The sequence below is a fragment of the Desarmillaria tabescens genome (assembly GCF_030435595.1).
Source record: "Desarmillaria tabescens strain CCBAS 213 chromosome Unknown EV420scaffold_47, whole genome shotgun sequence".
Lineage (NCBI taxonomy): Eukaryota > Fungi > Basidiomycota > Agaricomycetes > Agaricales > Physalacriaceae > Desarmillaria > Desarmillaria tabescens.
The window spans coordinates 256,712-275,168 of record NW_026848346.1 but is presented as its reverse complement, the minus strand read 5'-3'; the positions used below and the strand labels follow the sequence as shown (position 1 = coordinate 275,168).

General features: G+C 48.5%; 6 protein-coding genes across 6 annotated transcripts; 3 read left to right on the top strand and 3 right to left on the bottom strand.

The window, feature by feature from the left end:
* Positions 1-716: 716 nt before the first annotated feature.
* Positions 717-2,633, top strand: EV420DRAFT_1648142 (uncharacterized protein; the record flags this gene model as incomplete). Its single annotated transcript, XM_060478117.1, has 4 exons — positions 717-909; positions 970-1,324; positions 1,376-1,390; positions 1,442-2,633. 4 exons carry the CDS (start codon positions 717-719, stop codon positions 2,631-2,633), a joined length of 1,755 nt encoding a protein of 584 aa, XP_060325809.1.
* An 833-nt stretch (positions 2,634-3,466) lies between these two features.
* Positions 3,467-7,603, top strand: EV420DRAFT_1570684 (uncharacterized protein). The gene is made up of 5 exons (XM_060474284.1): positions 3,467-4,167; positions 4,193-4,682; positions 4,736-5,026; positions 5,079-6,958; positions 7,232-7,603. Exons 1-5 carry the CDS (start codon positions 3,585-3,587, stop codon positions 7,270-7,272), a joined length of 3,285 nt encoding a protein of 1,094 aa, XP_060325808.1. The 5' UTR covers positions 3,467-3,584; the 3' UTR covers positions 7,273-7,603.
* A 2,212-nt stretch (positions 7,604-9,815) lies between these two features.
* EV420DRAFT_1570673 (WD repeat-containing protein 61) lies at positions 9,816-11,348 on the bottom strand. Its single transcript, XM_060474283.1, has 7 exons — positions 11,291-11,348; positions 11,187-11,223; positions 10,834-11,133; positions 10,632-10,786; positions 10,438-10,578; positions 10,233-10,378; positions 9,816-10,183 (listed from the first exon to the last, which is right to left on the bottom strand). Exons 1-7 carry the CDS (start codon positions 11,291-11,293, stop codon positions 9,988-9,990), a joined length of 978 nt encoding a protein of 325 aa, XP_060325807.1. The 5' UTR covers positions 11,294-11,348; the 3' UTR covers positions 9,816-9,987.
* Positions 11,349-12,910, bottom strand: EV420DRAFT_1570669 (anion-transporting ATPase-like domain-containing protein). Its single transcript, XM_060474282.1, has 9 exons — positions 12,778-12,910; positions 12,709-12,726; positions 12,588-12,655; positions 12,397-12,493; positions 12,249-12,342; positions 12,041-12,191; positions 11,884-11,991; positions 11,694-11,832; positions 11,349-11,641 (listed from the first exon to the last, which is right to left on the bottom strand). Exons 1-9 carry the CDS (start codon positions 12,848-12,850, stop codon positions 11,451-11,453), a joined length of 939 nt encoding a protein of 312 aa, XP_060325806.1. The 5' UTR covers positions 12,851-12,910; the 3' UTR covers positions 11,349-11,450.
* Positions 12,911-15,166, top strand: EV420DRAFT_1570666 (uncharacterized protein). The gene is made up of 7 exons (XM_060474281.1): positions 12,911-13,021; positions 13,072-13,138; positions 13,188-13,304; positions 13,360-14,146; positions 14,196-14,515; positions 14,568-14,584; positions 14,643-15,166. The coding sequence occupies exons 1-7, from the start codon at positions 12,997-12,999 to the stop codon at positions 15,092-15,094; spliced, it is 1,785 nt and encodes a 594-aa protein (XP_060325805.1). The 5' UTR covers positions 12,911-12,996; the 3' UTR covers positions 15,095-15,166.
* Positions 15,167-18,409, bottom strand: EV420DRAFT_1570663 (SPOC domain-like protein). The gene is made up of 15 exons (XM_060474280.1): positions 18,364-18,409; positions 18,160-18,315; positions 18,058-18,112; positions 17,877-18,008; positions 17,651-17,822; positions 17,568-17,601; positions 16,896-17,486; positions 16,708-16,839; positions 16,623-16,679; positions 16,389-16,567; positions 16,121-16,341; positions 15,565-16,064; positions 15,480-15,505; positions 15,262-15,424; positions 15,167-15,205 (listed from the first exon to the last, which is right to left on the bottom strand). The coding sequence occupies exons 1-15, from the start codon at positions 18,382-18,384 to the stop codon at positions 15,194-15,196; spliced, it is 2,451 nt and encodes an 816-aa protein (XP_060325804.1). The 5' UTR covers positions 18,385-18,409; the 3' UTR covers positions 15,167-15,193.
* Positions 18,410-18,457: the final 48 nt, after the last annotated feature.

The following is an 18,457-nucleotide window of genomic DNA, read 5'->3' as shown; positions in this document are numbered from 1 at the left end:
TGGCGAGCACTATATGGCTCAGTTTTTTCCCTTACTCTCACCGCTTCGACTTGCCGTTTATCATGCACCCTACCGAAATACCCGGGCGAGAAGGCCACCAATAAGTACGTTGGCGCTATGCACGTTTCATGCAATAAACAAATCCCGCAACTTGGCCCGTAGCGAAAATAGCTCTCATTCTGTAAGGGTGCGTAATAGATTTTTTTTTCACCCTTTGCGCCCTTTACGCGACTAGGGTCAGTTAAAATTGGACACCATTCATAGGCTGATCCTGCTGACACAGCGTGGATTCTGGTCTAGTCGATTTTGTATGGCATATGCACCATTTGACCTCCAGCTTCTTCCAAAGCGCGTTAAATAAGGTACTCCGGATCCCTTCAACATACACGTTGTCCAGAAGTGTGTTGGTGCGTGCAAGTTGGCTATGATTAGATTTTCATCTCTATTGAGATAAACTTTAGACTGAATCAGCAGTGATTCAATAGGATACGAGAGACTTCCACGGCGTCTTCATATCGTGGGGAAGAGCAATTTGGACTCACTATTATTCCCACCAAAGGTGCCATTCTCTGCGGTACATGACTGTCTTCCTCTTTCGGCAGGTCCCGACGGCAGTGAATGATGGGTCTAAAGACGGCCGCCGGCCACGAACTGCGCAGTTCCACACACTGGCGTTGCTGCGATAAGGGATGTATGTCCTTCTCTAACGTACGTCTATGCATTCCTATCGATTTGTGCGCCTTCTTTTCTTCTCGGCGGGATGTGTCTTGGCCACCCAGTTCCCTTTTCAGCCAGAGTCAATCGGCTGGGATTTGAATTTCCTGCCAAATATAAATGCTACAGGGCATCTCGTATTTGACACCGTTAACTCCTTCCTACAGCATTGGCCTAACACGCGGTACCGTAATGGTAAGTGAAACATGGTCTATTGGCTAGTGCAATTCCGTTTCAATTGTTCGTATGTCATAGGTCACAGTCTAGTTCCTGGTATCGTACCTGTTGGGACGCTCCTCTATCATGGCCGCGCCGATTCCAACGTTCCGACCGAGCCACAGTGGGTAGCTACAGATCCCGAGCATTCATACGTTTTTTGTCGTGGGAATGCAACGAACGGATGCTGGCAGTTGACCTTAGTAGCTACACGTCCACTCAATGTCCTATACTTTGATGGAAGTGGGGCCGCGAAATTGGTGGATGGCCCTTTAGAGACTCAAGATATCGTAGCTTGGGGTCGCGTTGCTCCCGAAAACATCAGGGAAGAGTATAAACGGATTGCAGATCTTTGTACATGGGGACAGAAGTTTGGCATCGATGGCTTTCTTAGGTATGCTTCCTGTTCATCTAATTTCGATGCCATAAAACTAAGTTTCCTTAGGATGGAAATGGACTTGTAAGTCATCGTGACCCATAGCTTCTGAGGGTCCCTGATGTTCTTCTCCAGCGAAATTATGCTCTGCGATTTTACCGATGGTGTCGAGGTGCTTTCGTTCCTTCAATTGAGCGCCGATAATCCCCAGTTTCCACGGCCCCCACATCGAGGCCCCCAGCATTTCGAGGCTTCTCCTCAGCCAGGAAGGCGTCCAATTTTCTCTCCGTCAGTGACTCTAAGTCACTTTGAGGTCCTTCATGCAGGGTCATGGCATAATCGATATCCCGGCGAAACACGCATACAACTTGATCTAGCACGTATGGTATCTTTCTATGATACATCTATCGCTCCGAGCTTGATTTCTCGCCGCTTTGGACAAGAGAGGCTTCACCATCACATCGGAGGGGCCTCTCAATCTGACATTCGGAGGGCCCTGAATAGATTGGAAACAGCGGTGCAAACACCCCATGGGGGGGGCAGCGGCGTTGATTGGAAGACCCTGGTGCAAGTGATAGTTGACCGCTATCAAGATAGATTCGAAATGGTGCAGTATCTGCTTAACATGACCTCGTCAGAGAACAAGATGCAGATGGCAAAGAAGGTACAAACCCAATTGCGAGTTATGTTGCAGCCGTACTTGCTTCACTCTGTCGCACCCTCGGCTCCGAAAGCGGCGTCGAGGATCTATTCCTGGGCGGTTCCGACATACAAGCTCTGTGCGACGTCACATACTCAGTACATTGTTTCTTCCCCTGTTCTGACTTCTAAATTGACCGAATCAGAACAATTAATACTCGGTGCGGTGATGGAAACCAATCGCGAGATATGTCGCGTCATAACACGGATGTGGGCTGAGGGCGTTTTGAGCGGTTTTGATGACATGCTTCCGTATTCTGTGGATCAAGTCCAACAGGCGGAGAGTGTTCTCTCGGACTGGAAAAAACAACTTGACATGTTGATGGGATGGCTGGATTGGAGTGTTTGGGTGAAGTGTGAACCTGCTTGTGGGCCTGAGGTATGCAACGTTGGTTATCGAGACGGCGTTAAAATTTTAATATCCGTGTTTAAGGAATTTTGTTATCTTCCGACATGGCCATTCTTTGGACGGACGTTTCCTGGCTTTCCTGGGGGTGGGGAAGGGCCAGAATGGCGTAAATCTCCCGGCAGGCACCATATCATTGTGATGGAAGATGAAGGTATAGATGACGGATGGGAACGACCGGAACCGAAATGTCTTCGTCGATTTGAGCCGTATTCGTTCTAAGTAGAGGGTGCCATTACAGCGTTCATTTATGCACATATAATCATTGCAGATCACATTAAGTATGGATGACCCAGCGGCCTCGCGATCTTTGCACGATGTTGGTGGCGTGGAAAGTCTCCGTGATTCGGTTGTGTATCAGAAGAGAAGGCGGTCCAGGGTTGATTTAGTCCAAGGTCGCGTTCCCATGCACATGGACGCGAACCAAGGAGAGTTACTTCGAGAAAATGAGGGAGGAGGCTCTAGTTCTCTCCAGAGCATTGCTCTACGAGATTCCATTAGACTTATTAGTATAAAAGTAGATGCGATATATGCTACGATATATAGATACTATGATGACATTGCATCGTTTCGGTTCATGGAGACCCGAAAGAGCATCGCCGTTACTTATCATCATCGGAGGAAGAGAAGCAATTGCCCTGCATGAGTTGAGAAGTTAAGGCCCTGAGTGGCGGCCTTTGATTTTTTTTAGGTCCAGAGGAATGCACAGGTGACCTGGTGCTCCACCGCTGTCGCACTGAACGACCTGAAGACAGCGATGGCCGACACGGTGCCATCCACCGAGGTTTGGTAAATTTATCGGTGTGAATTAATTCACTCGTCTGGAATTTTAATTATTGTCTTCGGGTTATCCGCGTTCGTCCGGATCCGTCGTCACTGTGATCGCCCCTAGGTGCATTGAAGAAAAATATCCAGTACTGGATTTCAAGTCGAGTAAGAAAAGAAAAAGGTCCCAAGTTGCTACTGACATACTGAGCTGTCGACGGAGAACACTAACTGTAGCCAAGACCAGCTGTGCAGGGTCGCCCTGGGCCTAGAAGGTGTGGTGTTTAGTGACGTCACCCGTGTGAACATGCGGAGTCGGAGCTGGTTAATCTGAGGTACCTTCAGCCGCCCTTTCCGCCCTCACGCACTTCCTTTTGAGCTTGCTCATCGTCGTCCACGACGTCCTCCATGGACTTTTTTTCTGCTGCCAACGATGCGTCGGCGGTCGCACTCACTCAGAATGATACCTTTGCCCAGGCCATAGCATCCAGCTTTGGCTCTTTCACTGCACGACTTCCGGTTGCTGCTCCTCCGTCGTTCAGGTCCACCTCGACAACAAACCCAACGTTGCATTCTAATAACTTCCATGCTGTTCAGCACGGCGAGCTTGCTAAACTCGTCAATTCCCCATCCGTGTTGTTCATTGACATTCGGCCCCATGCTCAGTTCGCCAATGCTCGTCTCCCCAATGCGTTGTCATTGTCGGTACCATCCACGCTGTTAAAACGTCCAATGTTCTCCTTGGACAAGCTCGCATCAATGCTTTCTTCTACCTCTTCACGTTCACGATTCCTTGGTTGGAATACATCAGCCCAAATCGTCGTGTACGACGCTGACTCTGCGTCGCTGCCCGATTCTTCCAATATCCTCGGCCTTCTTAGAAAATTCGCCAACGACAGTTCTGGGTACTCTGGCCGGCTTTGTTGGCTGAAGGGTGGCTTCCAGTCTATATGGCGGGATCGAAGAGAGCTTATTGACCAGCATCCCTTTGGTGCCCGATCCTGCGACGACGACAGCGCCTCCCTCAACGTCTCTCAATCCTAATCTTTTGCCAACAGCAGCTTTCCGCGCGCCAAAACGACAGTCGCCCTTGTACTCATCCTTGCGAGCTGGCATGTCAATGCCATCGCTTCCCCATCAACCGTTTAATCCTTTTTTTGATACCATCCGTCAAAACATAGAGCTATCGCATGGCATTACAGAACGTATTCCGCTTAAGCTCACTGCCCATGCAAAACAGCGGATATCTGATCTCCCATTCTCATGGCTGCGCGCCATTGCACTTCCAACAACATCTGACCTCCAGACGGATGTCGAGGAAAGCATGGAGTCCCTCGCGATGCAGTTCTACCGTATTGAACTTGCGGAGCAGAGAAGACTAATGGGGGTTATGGAACATCATTCACGGGAATCTACTGTACAGAACTACAGCGAACGCAAGGGTGTGCCTGTCAAGGCGTTCCCTTTCAGTATTACTGCGGGTGTAGAAAAAGGTGCAAAGAACCGGTATGATTTTCTTTAATTTTTCTATTGCATAACGTTAATTGGTGGTGTCATAGATATCGTCATATCTGGCCCTTTGAGCACGCTAGAGTACGGCTTCATTCCGATAAATCAATATCTCCCCTTCCTTCGTTGGACTCTACAACCTCTTCCGATGCCTCGCCCGAATTAACCCCCTCCTCTTTTACTACTGTTCTTCCGCCATCCAAAGTGCTCCCATCTCGGTCATCCTGCCGTGAGGACACTGACGATTATGTGAATGCTTCCTACGTGCAGCCGCTATGTACTCGCCGACGGTACATAGCCACGCAGGGTCCCTTGGAAGCCACTTTTGTGGATTTTTGGACGTAGGTGTCAGGTTCTAATGGTTTTTATACATATGTCTAACAACTTCAAAAGTCTCGTTTGGCAGCAAAACGTTCACGTTATCGTCATGTTGACCCGAGAAGTCGAGGGCTCGACCGTGAAATGCAACTGCTATTGGAAAGACGGCACCTATGGTCCCCTTCATCTTCGATTGATCAGCCGCGAGGGAAAAGAAGATGTTGGGGATAATATACCATCTAAGCAAAGCGGCGGCTTCTTCAATTTCCGTGCCGAAGAGGAAGAGAAGTCTCACCCAATCATCAAGCGGACTTTTTTGCTTACTCACTCCGGATATCCTCACGCCAAACCACGCCGAATCGTCCATTATCAGTATCTGGAATGGCCGGATATGAATGTTCCCGACGACCCTCGAGGGATCCTAGAGCTCATCAAGGAGGTAGGGAGGGGTATGGAAGAAAGCGAGCAGAATGGGGATAACCTCAATATCAACGGATCTGCTGCAGACCTATCGGAGGTTGACTCGCGTACAGGTATTTCGCGTCAAGGACAAGGGATCCAGCCGCTCCTTTTGCATTGCAGTGCCGGTGTGGGAAGGACTGGAGGTTTCATCGCTGTCGATGCCGTCCTGGACGGAATTCGGAGAGAGATTCGCAAATCCGTTGAGGACCAGGTCAGGACTGCCGAAAATAAAGCAGTCGACGACCGCACCGACAGCGATGGTGATATCGTGATGGACGAGACCGGGCAGCGTACTATGCCTATGCCGCCTAACAAGGGAGGAGACGTGCTACACGTTCCTGTTATCGATAGCGGACTGCCTTCCTCTGCCACAATTTCACAACGAGAACCAGAAGGGGACGACACAGCTACAAGACGATGGGCCGAAAACTTGGAACAAATTGACAGCGCGTATACTCGCGATACTGGTGATTCCGAAGGCAGATCGTCTTTCGAAACTGCTAGCTTGAGCACCGCTTCGTCGTCAGAGGAATCCTCCTTTTTCCCCCAGACCGGGCCGAAAAACGAAATCAAGGAAAATGATGGTGAGATTTCACCTAATGCGCCGAGTAGCGGATACACAACTTCGTCATCCTTTGTTACGACGATAGCTTCCGAGTCGAGCAGCAAGGACGGAATCGTTGGTGCTACGAGGAAATCATTTCCCAGTTTGAATCCTGCCCCTGGTGTCGATTTCAAGGGTCTACTGAACGCACGTCTGGGGGAAGAGGAAAATTCTCGCGCGCGGACACAGTCGGCACCGTTGGCGGGTGTATCTACCAATGATGGTTCTGCGACTGGCCCCTTCACTTCAAGGAGTCTGTCGCCGTCTGGCAGTGATGTGAAGGACGCTAAGGACTTAGCTGCACAATCGACCCCGAATCTCAAGCTTTCTTCAGCATCCACAGCACGACCCATATCTGTTGTGGCTTCTACTTCAACAACGAATGTCGACTACAAGGATCCTCGTCCGATGCATAGGCCTGACTCTCCGCGCTTGTTGAGTACCTACGATGAGCCGCTATGGGAGGTCATTCAAGACATGAGAGAGCAGCGGATGAGTCTGTGTCAGAGTCTCAGGCAGTACGTTTTTGTACACGCGGCTGTCATTGAGGGTGCTCTGATGGTGGTCGACGAGGAGAAAGAGGCTTTGGGAGTGGACAATGTTGAGAAGATGATTCATCAGCAGAACTCATCTACTCATAGCAAAGCTATGCCGTCATCGGGTCCAGTGTTTGTCTATAACGATATATTAACAGCCAGCTCGTCTTCCCATGGGAAGAGAGGCGCCAGTCCGACTGAATTATTGAAGGAGGACAAGACGGGGGAGTTGAGAATGTCGAAAAGGCCCAGTATCAAGAGGAAGCAGCGGAGTCACGACGGTGAAATGGCGGTATATTCTACTGCTAGGGAATCCCTCGGTGAGAGGCTGACACTGCCCACGTTCGAGATAGGTAAGTGTTACTATCTTACGGGACGCCGTCAGTGCTAATATTGGCCCTCTAACATCATTAGGGTGATTTTCACGTCTCTATGTCTTGGCGTCTGTTTCTTCTTTGTCGTGTTACTCAAGCTCGTCCTGTTCTTCTCAAACAGCATTTTCCCCAACTAAAACTCGCATCAGTTTTGTATATATCTCCACCACCACTGAACCAATTATGGCATATAATCCTGTGATAGGATACGCATGTATTTATTTCTCTGTTGTTGTTTTCAATTACTCATAGTATCTGTATCACTGCTTATCGAGGAATCACTGTCTAGCTAGTCGTATAATTAATTTCTGGTTTTGATAAAGCACATTTAAAGACTAGGGCCCGTCGCAAGCGCCAACGGTGACCTTGCTTAATGCGGGAGCCTTGGGTCTGAAGTCGTGATTGAAGCAGCATGTATTCTAGTAGACTCATTCCACTTTATGTACTATGGCAGGCCCAGGAAAAGATGAGACTTGTTTTCCGATCGCGCCCATGACTTATTCGTTCGGAAACATGACTTCGAAGGCTTCATATATAACACCACGGCACCACCCGATTGCTGAAGAGGTCCCAGACGCGCCTGGGGGGCATCGTTAGTCCCTCCCAGGTAATCTGGCCATCAACTAGTGCTTCTTCCCGTATTTCTAGGTCCATCGCTTCACAGGTGTGCAGTAACTCTTGGACGTAATTCAAGTCGCGGTCAAACATATGGGGCGGAGATAACCATATGCGGTGCCAAAGTCATATTCGTCAGAGATGTACGCTTCGAGAAGAGACAACAGGGAAGGGGTAAGGTTGTATTTGGTGCCAAGAATGATGTTCAGCGTTTCCAACAGTCCATCAACACCCAGGCTGACACAGGGGGTGTCAGCGAGGGAGGACTCTATGGCGAGCTTTCTACCCTTATAGACTCGTTGACTCGGGACTTTGATATCTTGGATCGACAAGCCGTCTTCAATGGGAGCATTGATGGTGACATCGGAGAGCCTTGACTAGTATTGCAGATAGGTCTTTCTCGGGGATTTTCTATGGGCTTTTTCAGCTGCATACCTTCTAGTCTTTGCGTGAAGGATCTGTATAGCCGTCACGATGAATAAACCATTGTCGCAAGCCCAAATACTCTGACCGTTCTAGTCAAAACGAAGATTTAAAGTGGAAGGAAAGCGATGGCACATACCCTGGTCCATTATTCTGTCGTAAATGAAGTGTTACTAGTTGGATGTTCAGGGAGAAACTCAGGAGGGTGTGGCTGCAACGAAGTTCTACCTTGCCTTGACTCAGTGTGTGCTTTGTTTGGCTTCTTTCCTTCCTTTCATCAAGCGCCCTTGGGTCACAAATACTCCGTTGACATTGGGAGTAATTGAATTGGCAACGTTGCTGTGTTACATTACTCTTACAGCGTTTTGTACACGGGACTCGAAAAATGCCAGACCACGTCTTCTTTACGCGTTGGTCCACATTGGCAGACTCGTCTCCCCGCCACTTCCCGAAATACGCCGCTAGTGCCCGCTAAGGTAAGCCCGAGGTTCGAAACTCTCATCAGCACATCCCACAGCATAAGGATGGTGTGCCTATCTCGATACCACCGCCAAATATAAACTCTGCATGCGGTTTTTCGCCTAGTCTCGGAGGATCAGGTAGCTGTTGAGTGAGGTAGTACAGCACAAACGACTATGTACCGAGTCACCGATCAGACTTTGTTCCTGCATGCTGTGTTGTCATATAGCCTTGCACAGAGTGGCATGCGCGACATTTTTAGCGCGAATATCACCACGGGTCATGTCAACGATGTTGTCCTGGATGGAAAAGACAGGAAAGATGGGTGTACAGCCAGAAGGACGAGTACATATGTCGTCGAGATGACCCCATGCACCCCGCCTGCAAGCTGCACCCCACCGAGCCCTCCATCGTACCCCAGCCACCCTTCTCACTAGGCAGTTCCTCCAAGTAGCGCTCCAGCTTTTCTCGCTTTCAACGACCCATCCTCATCAAGCAGTGTACATGCAAACGCCGTACCCGTTATCCCAGACCAAATAATCACAATGTCTGGCAGAGGCACAGACGAGCTTTCTTGATGGGCGATGCTGGGATAGACCAGAAGGGAGTGATGGGATTCGACGCTGGAAGACTGCTTCATGGTAATGAAAGTGACATATTGCTCCCATCCTAATCTAGCTCTTCCATCCTTGAATAGGGAGTGTTGAAGGAACTTTGGATACAAAAGACGTCAGCTCTGATCAGAAAAGAATGGATTAAAAGATACTTGCTGGTATACAACGATTGTTACTTGATAATAATTTGACGTCGGGTGCACAGATGATGTACTTGGATCTCTCGAAATGTTCATTTTGGAGGTCCAAGTACGTTATAATTGTTCCTCTATGGCTGAAAAAGCGTGTCTTCACAGAGGAGCATGGTTACATGCAGGTTGAGCAGAATAGTAGCATGTGCACGTTTAAACTCACCTTCACCTGCTAATCCACCACTACTATTACTATTCTTCGTCCTTGAGTGAACAGAGGTCGCCAAACAACGTGTCTGGTTTGCAGAATCCGAAGCTGCAAACTTGAAACCAGATGTATTCCTCAATGGCGTGTCCGACAATATTGATATATGCCATCGCCGTGAAGAGGAACACCTTTTTCAACGCCGGAGGGAAGGGGTAGAATGGAGGCGCAGTTCCCGTATGTCGAGGATAACCAAGTGAATGATGGGTCTCCTAGACATGGGTGTTGAGGCAATTTTTTGTCGATGGTTGATAGCGATAGCCGCCCGTGGCCATGGTGGGGCCAATTAACAGAGACCGGAATTTGCCGCTTCCAATATCCCCTCTTACTGGCGGAGTAGCCTGTTATACTGCTGTACAGATTCTTGCAGAACTCTTACCTACTGGCCAGCATTAGACTACATGAAAGTGCGTGTTACATATCGCTCAAGCGCTCAAGAAATTCCCTTTTTTCCCTCGTCTGACATGTGCAAGAGGCGGAATATTGATGGTACAGAATACGCTAAAAAGCGCTTCCACCGCCTGCGCCTCTCCACCATCGCACTACACCATCTTCGCCTCCACTGACAAAGGCACCCGCCCCAATGGATGTCAATTTGGGTCTCCACGACACCGACCACACTTCTCCAGTATCTTGCACTGTTGATACAGCCGCTCGTGCCGCGATGTCCCAAACTTTGATAGTTTTGTCAGCGGATCTGAGCTGAAATAAGGCGTCGTCAATGAGATGGTGAATATTCTACGTACCCTGACAGAGCAAGACGATTGTCAGGTGATATGTCGACGCTGAGAACCCAAGAAGAATGCCCCGTAAATGTCGCTACCATTCCCCCGGCAGATGTCCGCACGTCATGAAGCACCAGACGTTTGTCTTCAGATGCGCTCAGAAGGAGCTAGTAGAGTTATAGTATGTAAGTGAAGAGAAAAGCTCGCGGTGTAAAGGAAGACTTGCGTTGCAATCAGGAGACCAGACAAGATCCCGAACGGCCATGGCATGGGAGGTGTACGTTGTCGCTAGCGAATTAGTTTCAAGGTCGAATATGTAGATCTGCCCTGATTCCGAGGACAGAGCAACGCGCTTTCCGTCTGGGCTCTATTCCGAAACATTCTAAACATCCGCGAAGCGAGAAATACGTGAAAGCGTACATGGGTACAGTGCAGGCCAAATTTGCTCCTCCCCGATGGCAAGGTAGACAGTCGTTGCCCGAAATTTTCTGAACTTGCCGAGTGGATTGCGACGTTCCCGGAGGCGCCTGAAGAGGCGTAGGTCTGGCAGTTGGGATTCAGGGATACAGACCATGCTTTTCTATGTGAGTGAAAAGGTCGTAAAGCGAGGGTGACAACTCACAAGGCTCGACATCGCCTCCAGACGACCGGTTGTAACTCTCATACTTCCCGACGATGTCCCCAGTTGTGAGGTCCCATAAAGATGTGAGGCCTTCGATGGTGTTGTAGAGGGCGTATTTTGCGTCTGGAGATACTGATAGAGAGACCAGACCGAGCATGTGAGGAGCTGGAAAACCCGAGCTGGGACTGGGAGGCTGGGGATCGCCTGCAGAGGTCCATTGTTTGATACTTCCGTCTGCTGAGACAGATATCACGGTGTCGTTACTCGTCCAACAAATGTCCCAAACAGCGTCGCCATGCGCTAGAAGGGGAGCACCTCAGTGCTAGCTGCATGCATGCGCAGAGGGAACTGACCTTCTGCAGCGTCGTGAGAATGAAGAAAGGCAAGACTCTGTTCTTTTGTTGATTAGACGAAACACGAAAGAGAATTGAGAGCAGAGGGAAGTGCGCGTACTCACCATTTGAATGGCGCGTTATATCGACGCGATTTGAGGTGGTGGTCAAGTCGATCGATTTGTCTATGCCTATTTGAATCCAACGCTACCGTATTGTATGTATCCATTACTTCAATCAACGTGTATATATCCCGAGTCTTGTAGTCTACAATATCATGTCCCCTCAATCTGTTGGTGGGACATATGGTTCTACTAACATCTTGCTAAACTCTTTCAGCTTCTCAGGGCCTCGGACCTCCTCCGTAAGTAGAGGCAATTGCACTATGTGGAAAAACTCGTCGTAGAGTTCATGAGCCTCCCCCAGATACTTCTGTTGCATCTTTTGTCGGACACGGCAGTGCTCGCAATTTGAGCCTGCTCGAATATATCAGAGGGGGGTTGCACTAGTAAGCAGGGAACAACGCACTCTTCTTTGGGAAGAGAAGCTGATTTACGACGATATTATGCGTGTCAATCTCGTAAGACGTTAGTTCTTGCACCAAACGTTCCGTTTCATATAGCGACAAGAATTCAGATATGCAGACACAGACGAAGGTGGTCTTTTCCTACTAGGGCTGTTAGCACATAAACTCATAACGATGGAGATGAATGCATACAGGATCCTTGAACTGCGTGTTTACTTCTGTAATGACGGCGCGCATCGATTCAAGCTTGGCGAACATATCTTCTTGGGATCCAGCTTCTCCACCCATCATGGAGGACATCTGCATGGAAGGTCAGGGTAACTGTCAATGCGGACAGGAATTTACACGCCTGGTTGATCATGGGTCCAAATCGTGACCCTAGACTGCTCAATTTCCCTAGGGCCTTCTCCAGCACTGTCGGGAACGAGAGGAAACGGAGGGTATGGCCCGTTGGCGCCGTATCGAATACTATAACTGAATATTCCATCGACTTTACGTGCCTATATCAAATGATCTTGGTCAAATTGCAGCGAGACGACCGGTATGAAGGTTCGTACTTCATGATTTCAGCGAAACTCATGGCTTCATCGACACCGGGAATGGCAAAGGCAAGATCCTGCATCATGGACCCCATCATTCCATTCGAATCAGCTAGCATAAAAGAGTGTAAATATCAAATCTACAGAGGTTAGGCGAGGGTCATACATTGTTCTACCATTTCCTGTATTGCACTTGTCGGGTCGATCTCCATTGCGAAAAGATTATCGAACCCATTGACTTTGGTAGCGTCTTTGGAGAATTTCTGGCCAAAGGCGTCAGGACAAGTTGTGTGCAGGATCCGTTGACTGGTAACGTATCAGAACTGTTGAACGGCCGCGTAAGGGGAGAGAACGTACGATGAGAAGGACCGACTGGCGACATTTTGCTAGCTGTATAGCCAGCGAGCACGATGTCGTCGTCTTCCCTGAATCGACTTAGTTTGAACTTGATTTCCTGAGGATAACAGTTCCGACTTGCCTACACCACCTTTCCCACCTAACGATTACGGTAAGTGATTGGTTGTAACAAAAGATGAATAGGACTTGCCGCAGAATATCCATTTCAGAGTCGTCTGATCAAGGACATTCTGAAGGGTAGGAGGAAGAATTTCGGTATCCATAGCAGGTTTAGCAATAATGAGGTGGAAGTAGCAGAAATATACGTGACGATCGAGGCGACGTGTTTGTTTGCTTCTGTCCTTCTACATTCATCTCGACTGTACTCGTCGCTCCGAGAACTTTCTCCGACTTTCTTTTACCTTCTACCATGTCGGATGGGCTGTCATTCAGAGGTACACAATTCATGCCAGATTGGCAATTCAATGTAGCTGAAAATATCCAGCCCTGCAGCTTGCGAACGAGCAGCGGAACGCGTATGGTCTCCGGTACCATGATTTTGCTCGATACAGGTCAGACTGCATGTTTCTGCATCGTAAATATGCGCTGAGAATTGTTCAGGAAGCATTGTGCCAACAGGACACATCGAATTCGGTCGACTTTGAAGATGACCCATGGCAAAGGGAGGGATTTCAAGAAGCTTCCGCCATTGAACGAAGAGAGTATGAAGGACGGACAGTGAGATACCCTTGTCATTGTCTTGATACTCACAACTCAGAGAACTGAATTTCAGCCTTCAACTACTGCTCATGGAGGCCGAACGCGCTTGGGCATATTCCCAAGATCTTGTATCGCAATCCTTGCAACCCACAAATGTCGGGAAAGCCCATACACTCAGGCATAGTGCTACAGGACGATTCCGTCGCAGCGTCAACTGGTCGACCCAGCTCCTTTCTCACTGCCAAGTATTATTTGCCTCGTCTCGGCTGTCCGCAGAAAGCCTACTGGAGACCACTATCTATACGCTCATTCTCAATGGTCGCTTCCTTCGATATCGCGAAGACTTCGAAGATGCTCTCATTCAGCTTAGTGTGGCGAGGCACTTGTTAGATGAGCTAGCCGCCGCTGCCACGACGAGTCGTAATCAAGCTCTCGCTGTCTTGTTTGCGGACGAAATCGGTCCAGAGGTTCGGTACTGCGCGCATGAGCTAGGCCGGGAAAAATCCTATGATGTCGATGGAATCGTCTCTGAACTATCGTCAAGGCATAAGAACGCCCTGGTAGAAGGCTGTGATAGTCTATTGAGCAGATTCAAAGCGGAGGAAGAAGCACTGAAGCATGTCGAGGGAAAGAAGAAACTGGAGACTCTGATGTGGGAAGGCGAACCTGTGCCTGTGCGTAATCCAGAGCTTGTCGATGTCTTCCTCAAAGTGCAGGAGGCCGAGAAGAAGTTAGACATCTATGAGGAAAAGAAGGTCAAGATGGGCGACTCGAAGAAGAGCGTGGCGGCCTACGATGCGATCCTTCTAGCTCTTAGTGACGCCGAAGATGTGGCAAGGAGGCTGAAAGAGGCGCAACAGGTAAGGGTCGCACTTCACTTTTTGGAGGATTCTAACACTCTTTCCACAGTCAACAGGATCAGCTGCATCTACAAGTAGCGGGACGCGCGATATGCATTTCCTTTACGCATACACCATATTTCAACTTCTATCGCGGCGTATCCAACGAGACTTCAAGCTTGTCAAAGCTTTGCTGGCCTCCCCATCCACTCCTTCGAGATCCCCGTCTAAACCTAGGCAGGTTGACGCCAGAGTGTATCCTGCTATTGTGAAATTGCTGGATACTATTATGCAGGGTTTAAATCAAATGAGGACACTGAGCATAGTCGATGACAATCCGGATTTGTCATCTGGTGTGGACGCGAGAATCTCTTACACAAAAGCCAGCAGGTACGCTGTCGTGCATATTGACATGCTTGGATCCTCATACATCGTTTTGCAGATGTTTATACCTTGCTCGTTGCTACGTGAATGTCAAGAAGTACACAGAGGCACTGACCCTTTTGCAACATTCAAGCATCCACTATTCGTGAAACACAATCCCATATCTCACTGTCGAACTCGGACATTGCCGAGGTCGCCTTTTTCCCACTTTCTCAAGTTGAACTTGGTCAACTTGAATCCCAACTATCATCCGATAGTCTACAATTCAAACGGGACTGGTTTGCTTACAATGGCGGCTCTGTCAATACAGATCCCAAGTCCTATAAGAAGCCAGCATTCTTTAACATTGCCTTGAATTACGTGGATCTGGACATGGATAGATTGCTGCAGAGAGCAGGGAAGGAGTCTGCACCTACGCCTGCTTCTGCTCCTGCCCCCCCAGCCCCTACGACCAAGGTTGAGCCTGTGGCGGACAAGAGGCGAATAATCGAGGATACGAGAGCCGCGACGCCAGAACCTGCTCCAGCACCCGCTGTTCGTGGTGGATTGAGTAGTCTACTTGGTGGATGGTGGGGCAAGAATTGATGTATGAAAAATGGTTATATAAACGAATACACATGCAGTAACAACGATAGCTAGTCCAAAAAAAAATTAAAATGGATTGTATGAAAAGTCATGGTATGCTTAATTGAAGAACTGCAAGAAAACGTGTCAAGCTCTCAGAGTCCGAGACAGGTGGCAGCAAAACCTACTTTGTTGGCCTTTGATTCGGGAACATCATCCGCTTCTCCTCCCTTCTCTCTGGCCTCTTCGTCGCTGATCAGACTTATTGAACGTCCAATATTTTGGAGCTCCCTCCAAAATTCAGGATTTCCAGGCGTGGCTTTGCATTTCTTCTTCAGCTCTAGAAGAAACCTTAAATGTCGTTGATGATAAGCCTCGATACCTTAAGGACAGATAACGGACTTACTCGTTCCATGCATCAATCTCATCTTCCTGAAAAGACCGTAGAGGTTAGACCAAAACGTAGCATGGTTATCGTAAGAGCCGCTTACATTAAGACACGTATCCCTCATAGCTTTCATGCACTCAATCAACTCATCCGTCCGTCGTGACGAAAAGGGACGCATTACGATCTCCGTAACGACGAATGCAAGGTCTTCTACTGCTTTAGTGACCAAATCCTTGGCCACGAGGTTCTTCTGGAAGTCCTTCAACGGGTAGATAGTTCCAACGATTCGACCAGGCTCTCTGCCAGGATCTACTTGAGGCGATATAGACCTAGCGGGCGTTGGAAGAGGGTTGCTACCTTTCTTCGGCGGGGCCTTGTCAAGCAGAATTTCCTCTTCCTCAGATTCCTCGGTTGCACTGTCATCTTCGTTTGTTGTCATGTTCTGCTCCTCCTTGCTCGATGAAGGGGTAGGTTCTTCGACAACCCGCAACTCGGATTGAGTGGTAGTCGTTGGGGCTTTGTGGTCCAAGAGCAGCATTTCCTCGTCGTCGTCGCGCGCGTGAACATGTCCGTCCTTCCGAGTCCGAGTGACTTTCTTTGGTACTGATTGTATCGCCCATTAGTAGTAGTAAACCATAGTACAAGATAAAATGACTTACCTTCTCTGACCTTAAATGCAGCCTTGACACCTTCAATGGCGTCATGTGCCCGCTTGACAACCTTGCGTGGTGGCTCAAAGTACTTCAAGAGCTCGGGGTGTGGTGGTGGAAGAGGATTTGTGTCTAAATCGGAAACAACTGCACAGTGAAACATGGCTTGTTTGACGCGGTGAATAGCTGGATTATAGGAATATCGTGTGTCGAACCATGGTTCTCGGTTCCTTGATCGCTTGTGAATGTTTGAGACTTGGAAATATGAATGACTTACCCTTCATCGTTTTTCTCTCCCGCTGCCATAACGTCCATAGCATCAACAAATTTATCCATAGCATCCAGTTGTTCTTCGGTCGGCAGATATGGATGTTCTGTGACTACCTCTCCCCTCTTGTTCACGAGGTGGTCAAGAGATGCAAATGTGTACTTGCGCACGTCATCCGCGAAAGGCATCTGATAAAACGATTCTTGTAAATCTTTTAGTGTAGTCACCAGGCGAACTACTTGCCGGCGCCCAAAGCAGACAGTCCACTTTATCAAACATCGTGGGGGACAGTACACCCATCTTTGGGATCCATACCATCCTTGGTTACCCATCGAGCAATCGCCATGGCACCCTTTTCGTACATTGCTTGCACAATAGACGACAAAGCCACTTGTTGTTGGGGTGAAGAGGGATCAGCCCAAACATACTGTATTTCACCCATAGTGAGCTCGCGATGAAACTTATAACCATCATTTAGCACAACGGAGGATAAATGCTTGAAGTTTGAAGACTCACTTTTTTCTTTGGAAAGAAACCAAGAATTTCGATTCCCTTCTTTGTGTGCAATCGAGGGAACTGGCCATCAGGGCAGGGAGCATATGATGTTCCATACTTGAACCCCCGCACTAAAGTTTCCTTGTCGACAGACTCCATGCCCTCCGTGGGATCTTTCTTTTTGGAACCGTCGTCAATTTCCTCTTCCTCTTCTTCCATTTTGACATCACCATCCTCATCTTTGTCACGCTTATCGACAAAATATTCTGTGCTCTGTTTCAGTTGGGCATAGCGCACGATTTCTTCACCATTATGTTCTTCCTGTGCCTTGGGCTCTGCATCCCCACCATCGGCCTCTTCCTTCCTCACGGAGAATTTTTTCCAGCTTTTTGGTCGGTTGACGGCTGTGCACTTGCTCGTTTTGACCAATAATTCAAGGGCCTCTTTCGGGCGCGTATCTACATCACCCACTCGGAGAACAGTGCCCATTAACACAGATTTCGTTTGCTTGATATCTGGGCGCGATATATCCTGCAAGGCATAGGCACAAGTACCCAATACGCCATTTTCGACGCCATCGACGAATTGCTTGTAAAAACTCTCGTTCACCCGCTAAAGTAGGTTCTGTCAAAGCTGAGAAACAGAAATAATGGATCAAGAACCAGCCTTGATATTTGACTTGTCTTCTTCCACATAGGGGAATTCTTCGTCATCAAAATCGATACCGCTACGCTGGATGATGGGCATAGAGAAAATTATAATTTTTGGGTACGCACACTATGGTCAAAGCGATATCCAGGTCATTAAGTTTCTTCACAGTGGCCTGCCAGTCTTCAATTTCTATTGGGTTCTCTCCGTCTGTCACGAGAACTATTTTGCGAGTCCATGTCTTCTTGGAACTGAGATGGTCTGCTTGAGTTTCTATGCCGACAATGAGGCAGTCGATGGCTACACCGCGCCAGGATAAACAAAAGACCGACGCAGAAATATGCACACACTCACGATCTCCGGTAGTGTCAGAAGGCTCCAAACGGTCCAGCTTTGCAAGGGTCGCGGCATTAGGCTGTGCAATATGAATATATTCAGACACATTCTCATATCCGCCGTTTTTCTGATTGACGATATTGTCCGTATCTTGGCTGACATTAGAGTTGAATTGGCGGTGTAGCTGTACTCCACGTACCTTCTGATCCAAATACAATAACGCCACACTGATCTGTCTTCCGTCCGTTGTATATCTGACCCAACCTGAATAACCGAAACGCGGCAATCAAGACACACGTACCATTTCTTGAATCTTAAGCTTCACGTATTGGAGTCCCCATTGTAGATTTGTAATTTCGGCCGTTCGTTCTTCGCCATTAGGCCCCTCGGGGAGTTCGATGGTCCTTGTCTTTCCCATGGAATTAGAGATGTCCACTAGGAACATGGTTACGGTGTACTAAAGAGAAATTAATATGCTGTTGAAGTAGAATCAGAACATGCTCACTCCTGCTCTTTCAGCGGGCATGATGGTGGTACTAACAAGAATTGAGTCAACCGTGTCACCGGCGTCGGACGCGGCGGTTAATTATCTCACGTGA